The following is a 7,134-nucleotide window of genomic DNA, read 5'->3' as shown; positions in this document are numbered from 1 at the left end:
TGTAATGCACAGGTGGTACCGGTGACCAATGCTCAGGCCGGCAACCGTGGTGGTAGCAAGCGGGGCTAAAAGCTACCGCACAGGCCCCTGGCAACAACAGGAGTACCGCAGCAGAGCCTGTGTGTGCTCGCTTGATAGCCCGAGCTAAAAAGCCTTCACAGCGTGGTGTTAAAAAAGCTGCCCATTGCTGCAGCATGAACACAGAGACAAGCTCTCCAATCGGAAGGCTTCTGTCAACGGATCGGTGGGTGCAGCCGGCCAGCTGAGCACCAGAGAGTTCATACAGGAGCGTGAGGCAGCAAACACAATCTGGTTCCAGAAAATGATGCTAGCTGAAAAAAAAAGCACCAGGATAGAAAAATACAGTGGAGAAAGCAACATGCAGGCAGTTCCTAGCACTATACAAATAATACAGTAACAATAGACACTGTACAAAATAATATATAGTATACACAATACACAAGTGTACACACTAGCCTGAGTCCAGAATAGGTAGCACTAACACAAGACTATGAGCCCAGATAGCTTGAAAAATCTCCTCAGAGATTCATCTCCAGCCGGAGTGAATCGTGACAGAGAGGAGGGTGAAATGATCCACAGGGGGAGGTGCAGGTTCCTGGCGTGCCACAAGGCTGCGTACATACACACAAAACACACTCAAAACCTCCGGAAAACAAAGCTTACATTATAAAATAATTCAGCAATTAATTCCGCAAGGAAACATACAATTGAACTACTGTATATAAGTTACAAAAAAATCTGTTTGAAACTCTCCGCAGCTTGCTCGAATCAGACTGAAAAGAAAATGGCGCTGTTCAACCATTATCTCAGAGCCTGGTGTCTCTCAGGAGGGGCAGACTGGTGTGATGAGTCACTGCGTGACAGCTTTGGTAAGTCTCAGGATTTTCAGGTAAACAAAGTTAACCCATTATGCAGTGGATACATTTCGTACTTGAAAGGGAAACAACAAATATAATTACAAAAAATAAAGAATGTGGATGAAAGGCAGCAAGTCCCTTCACAACTTTCAAATAAATAAATAAATAGAGAGGAAGACAAACCTCCAGGAGACAGAGTGCTGATAACACCTTTAATAGGCCAAGGACATTCTATTCTTCCTGAGAATAAGTTATACCCAAAAATGGAGGGGCTTTTAATGAACAGACAATAGACATTGAGATAATATTAAAAGAAAAACAAGGGGGGGGGGGGCAAGGTATCTCTCTGTTCTTTAAAACCTCCTGGGCAAGAAAGAGAAAGAGGAAAGGGAATGGGTTAGTAACTAGTGTTTAAAATATTCAACATGGCTTTAGTCTTTTTAAATAATATATATATATATATATATATATATAAAAAGAATAGGGGACACCTCCAATGGTAGGGAAGTTTTGTTTAACACACAGCATTCCATTCTCCTTAAAAAGCAAAACAGCTGCTTCAAAAATATGATGTTTGTCGCATGATTCCATGTCAAAAAGACAAAGGACAGTCCTTGCGCTTCCACTCTCCCAGTTTATTTCATCCACTGCATGTGAAGACCAGGGGGTATAAAACAAGTCCATCCTTCTAACATACAGATTTAGGATTCTCTGTTCAGTCTGGATTCGATATTGTGACAGTGTGTTACCATCGACAGAATAAAACAAGAAGTCCCTTTGTTATTTGTGTTTATGGAACTGGAATTCTCAACCTTGAGGTTTCTGAAAATCCCAACATCCCAATAACAGTTCTGTCGTTAGCTCCAGTGGCCTTCTCCAGATGTGAACGCCTTGAGGGGAGGAACAAGCCACACAACCGAGTCAAAGACGAGTGTATTGTCTCTCAGTACAAAATGTACCAAATTGCCACACACAACAGGTTCAGCCAAAAACAAAAACATTTGTTAATGATTTTGAAAGGTCCCGGGAACTCGATAGCAATCCGTCAGATCTGAAATTTCCTGGATGGGAGGAGTGGGATCAGGCAGGCTTCAATCCCATCTCAAAGTTCAGCACTGGAAGAAAGCTAACTATCCCTTAGGAACACCTGTCTCATCCCTCCCCCTGCCAGGTGAATCTCGGCACCCAACCATCGTCTACAGATCCCTGCTCACCCCACATACCCACACACACACACACACACACACACACACACACTCTCACTCACTCACATATATACATATACACACCCACACACACCCACACACCCTTGTCTCATCCCTCCCCCTGCCGGGTGAATCTTGGCACCCAACCAACCTCCACAGATTCCTGCTCACCCCACACACACACACACACACACATACATACACTCTCACACACACGGCCCAGGCTAGTGCGGCCAGGCTTGGCCAATCATCTTGAGCCGGGCCTGGTCGATGACGTCCAGCAGGTTCTTGGCGTCGACGGCCAGCGCGTGGGCCGCGGTCAGCATCTGCTTCTTGTACTCCTGCTGCAGGCTGGTCATCACATACTGCTGGGCCAGCTTCATCTTGTTGATCAGCTCAGCCAGGTCCGAGTTCAGGAGCTTCTGGGCCATCTCAATCTGAAGGGCAGAGCGCATTGGAAGAGGGTTTAAGGTGGGACAACAAATCAAGCATGATTTCTCACTAGTCATTGGTCACTGCGTCAGTTATACTGCCACATGCACGCGAACAACTAAATATGGCAACACAAAGGTGTACAGGACACGACTTACAGCATTGGTTAAATCAACCAGTTAATAAACACTGGAGCGCTTGTTTACAACTTCAGGAAACAGGATTTCTGTTACAATAGGATCCCATTCACAGTGTAAAACGGCAATGCCAAGTTATGCAGCAACAAACATGAAAGCATGCAACAAAAACAATGAACAATATCGTGCTGATGTTGGAAATGGAAAGGGGTTTGGTGCATTCAGGATGACACTTTGCTCTATTTTCTCTATGCCAATAATACTAATATGAATAATACAATGGCTTTGGTGCCAAATCAAACACCAGCCCCTATTAAATACCTCTCTGTGTGTGCTGGCTGGCAGTACAGGAATGGTTTCATCCACCGTTGCCAGGAGCGTCCGTAGTGCCAGTCCAACCTCCTGAAACAAACCACATGCTTCATTACACCTGGGAGCATTTAACACAGAGCCTCACTTAAACTACATGGAGAGAGTGCTGTTCAATGAACTCAACCAAACTACAACAACAGTGAAGGTTAAGAAAGGGATTTGTGTCGCTCAGAAAACACACACTGTCAGGACAAACAGCACAGCAGCAGGAGCACTTGAGCTCATCTGCCTGTAAACCCTTCAGGTATTTGCACTGTGGATATTTTCTACAAGCTTGAGTTCATCACCTGCCTGTAACCCCTTCAGGTACTGTAATACAAGGGCCTGTTCTCTCACCTTCACCATGGGCACATACTCCTCCGGGGGAGCAGGCTGGATTTTACTGGACATCTCGATCACAGCTTTCACCAGCCCGGTCACATTCTCATACACCTTGTCATTGGAGCGGTCCAGGTTAGCCGTAGGGGGGGGGCTGATTTCCTGGGGCTGAATCTGAACAAACACCAATGACAAATATTACTATTATTTTTATTATTCTTGCACTACTACTGTTCAGACAGCAGGGCGCACTATTTAAACTAGTGTTCTGTTTCATTAAGCTTTATTCTGATTGGGTGCTATTCTGATTCTTATTAAGCACAGATCAGATTGGATGCACAGGAACTACGAGGCCAGCTTCTATTTATTTATTTATTTTAATTTTTTTTTTTTTTAAGGTGTCATGGTAATTTAAATACAGCAAATCCTGAGTCCACCGGTCACCACACTGAACATTTGACTGAGCACTTGCGGTTTTTTATTCACTTTTATTGAAAAATATCAAAATCCATAACAGCGCTTGGATATTTGACCCTTAGCACATAACCACAGATCAATTCATAATCAACAAAGTTGTATTTTTTTCACGGTTATCACAGATTTCACAATTTCCATGAAATCTACCCATTGCTGTTTAATATACAGTTGAAAATTCCCATTTCTGAAAGAATCTTGTAAATATATATTTTTAGCACTTAAAAATAATGAAACGTTTGCCTTATTGATGCACTACCTGTTCCACTGCATGGAGGAACCTGGCAGCCGGTTTAGTTTGCTTCCAGTAAATGATTGAAGGCACTGCATAGAGCTGCACGATTTCAGTGTCTTCAATGAAAAGACACCAGCTGCAGCATCAAAGATCGGAAATATTATTTCGCTCTGTCCAGTACAAGAAGGGGACATTTAAACCTGTCTTCTTGTTATTTTTACATTTATTTGTTTTTATTTAGTTTGATAATTCACTGAAGGTGAAAATAGAATGTCTTTAAGGTGAACAAAAAAATATATTCTATTTACATTTACTGTTTTTCAGGTAAGTATTTAAATATTCAGGAACATTTGTTGTATACTAACTCTAGAGCGGATGATCCATTCTGAACATGACAGTGCTATTGTTCTGTTTTAATACATGTTTAAATAGTGAAATACCTTGAAATAAGCCACTTTTTTACTGTGAAAAACATACAGCCCTAATAATGAAGCAATCTTGGTAACATTTACACCCAGTTAGATACTTAACTGGTATTACTATTGCACTACTCTACTGAACAGGATTACAGAACACAGGTCAATTGAAACTATGTTAAGAACAAAGTGGTATTGAGGGTTTTTAGTGATTTAGTTCCAGAGGTCCTGTATCCACAATGGATTGGGGAACTGCACATAGAGCTATCTATGAACTACGCCTTATCTGCAAAGATCCCTCAAAGACTTCAGGACTGTCAGCAGCAAAGATGATGATCAGGCAAAAATCTGTTCATCTCACAATGCGTTACTCTGCTAGACATTGTGGGGGCGCGGCCTCGAGGACACACAATGCACACACTGACTGACTGAAAGAAGGGATGGCAAATCACTTTAATAACGAAGACCACACTGAAACTCATCATCCATGTGACAGTCTTATTGCAGAGATGATTAAGTAAATCACAGGAACTACTGATGGGAATTAAAGTGATTAATGGGAGCCATTAAGACACATAACACTCGATTAGTTACACAGAGACAGACACGCACATTATATTCTTACCCTCCAAGGCTATTGCCAAGCACAATAGGGCAGAAGGTGAAAAAAAATATGGCAGGCAGGGGGGAAAAAAGGAATAAAATATTAATAATGCAGTAAGCAAAACAAATAAATAAATTAAAGGAAAACAAAAACAAACCGATATACATGCAGCTTCAGGGCAATGGCTGTTTTTTTTTTTTTTTTTTTAATTTAGAAGGTCGCCGATTTATTTTACCCCGTTTTTCTTCCAATTTGAAATATCCACTTGTATTTTAGGCTCAGCTCACCGCTACCACCCCTGCGCTGACTCGGGAGCATCGAAGACGAACACACGCTGTCCTCTGAAGCGTGTGCCGTCAGTCGACCACTTCTTTTCACTCTGCAGGCCCGCCATGCAGTCAACCCAGAACTACAGCGTCGGAGGACAACGCAGCTCTGGGCAGCTTACAGGCAAGCCCGCAGGCACCTGGCCAGTCTACAGGGGTCACTGGTGTGCGGTGAGCAGAGGACACCCTGGCCGGCCTAAGCCCTCCCCCCACCCCCCCCGGGCGGTGCTCGGCAAAGTGTGCGCCGCCCCCTGGGAACTCCCGTCCACGGTCGGCAGAGGAATAGCCTGGACTCGAACCGGCGACCTCCAGGCTACAGGAGCACCTTTACCGAATGCGCCACTCAGGAGCCCCATTACAGCACAATGTTGACAAAGAATCCATCCCACGCACATGCAGCACTGCCATTCCCTCTGGAATCCATCCCACGCACATGCCGCACTGCCATTCCCTCTGGAATCCATCCCATGCACATGCAGCATTGCCATTCCCTCTGGAATCCATCCCACGTACATGCAGCATTGCCATTCCCTCTGGAATCCATCCCACGCACATGCAGCATTGCCATTCCCTCTGGAATCCATCCCACACACATGCAGCACTGCCATTCCCTCTGGAATCCATCCCACACACATGCAGCACTGCCATTCCCTCTGGAATCCATCCCACGCACATGCAGCACTGCCATTCCCTCTGGAATCCATCCCACGCACATGCAGCACTGCCATTCCCTCTGGAATCCATCCCACGTACATGCAGCACTGCCATTCCCTCTGGAATCCATCCCACGCACATGCCGCACTGCCATTCCCTCTGGAATCCATCCCACGCACATGCAGCACTGCCATTCCCTCTGGAATCCATCCCACGTACATGCAGCACTGCCATTCCCTCTGGAATCCATCCCACGCACATGCAGCACTGCCATTCCCTCTGGAATCCATCCCACGTACATGCATTACTGCCATTCCCACACTAGGACGCTACCTAACACAGTAGTTTGTGCAGCTATAAGAAAATACAGGCTGCAGGACCCCCTGAGTGCATCACCACCTGCCTTGTAACCCTTCTGGTATTTGTAAATGTGGTTTGTTTCCCCACTATGGGCCTGCTCTCACCTCACTGCCCAGAAGACACACTAGGGAGAGGAGACAGGAGCAGGTGCTGCTTTGAAGCATAAAACTTGAACACACAGCAGTTCAGCTAATCCAAGCAGATCCGGAATGGCACTGTAGTTTGTTTTTTTTTGTGTGTGTTGCTACTAGCCATTTTTCTTAGTATTAACCATCTATCTAACCTGTTTTGCAAAATAAGCATAAATACTGGCCTATTTTACAAAACATTTGCCTATTTTACATGATACGCTATAGATGTTGCCTACCTTGCAAATGAGGCAGTGAAACAAGCTATTCTTCAAAGTCGTTTCAAACGAGGCAGTGAAACAGGCTATTCTTCAAAGGCGTTTCAAAACGAGGCAGTGAAACAGGCTATTCTTCAAAGGCATTTCAAAACGAGACAGTGAAACAGGCTATTCTTCAAAGGCGTTTCAAAACGAGGCAGTGAAACAGGCTATTCTTCAAAGGCGTTTCAAACGAGGCAGTGAAACAGGCTATTCTTCAAAGTCGTTTCAAACGAGGCAGTGAAACAGGCTATTCTTCAAAGGCATTTCAAAACGAGGCAGTGAAACAGGCTATTCTTCAAAGGCATTTCAAAACGAGGCAGTGAAACAGGCTATTC

The 7,134-nt window shown here is 44.5% G+C and overlaps 1 protein-coding gene across 13 annotated transcripts in view; it reads right to left on the bottom strand.

Moving 5' to 3' along the window:
* Positions 1 to 1,076: 1,076 nt before the first annotated feature.
* Positions 1,077 to 7,134, bottom strand: part of LOC117400717 (focal adhesion kinase 1-like) — a 164,041-nt gene continuing 157,983 nt past the window's right edge. For all 13 annotated transcript variants that reach the window (XM_059021267.1, XM_059021264.1, XM_059021265.1 and 10 more), the window contains 3 exons: positions 3,361 to 3,516; positions 2,974 to 3,054; positions 1,077 to 2,520 (listed from right to left, as the gene is read on the bottom strand). In XM_059021267.1, coding sequence (XP_058877250.1) covers positions 2,308 to 2,520; positions 2,974 to 3,054; positions 3,361 to 3,516 — 450 coding nt within the window. In that variant the 3' untranslated portion in view covers positions 1,077 to 2,307. The remainder of the gene's footprint in view (positions 2,521 to 2,973; positions 3,055 to 3,360; positions 3,517 to 7,134) is intronic.

Source organism: Acipenser ruthenus, chromosome 4, assembly GCF_902713425.1.
Source record: "Acipenser ruthenus chromosome 4, fAciRut3.2 maternal haplotype, whole genome shotgun sequence".
Taxonomy (NCBI): Eukaryota; Metazoa; Chordata; class Actinopteri; order Acipenseriformes; family Acipenseridae; genus Acipenser; species Acipenser ruthenus.
The sequence above is the reverse complement of the archived record's forward strand: the minus strand, read 5'-3'. Positions and strand labels throughout refer to the sequence as shown.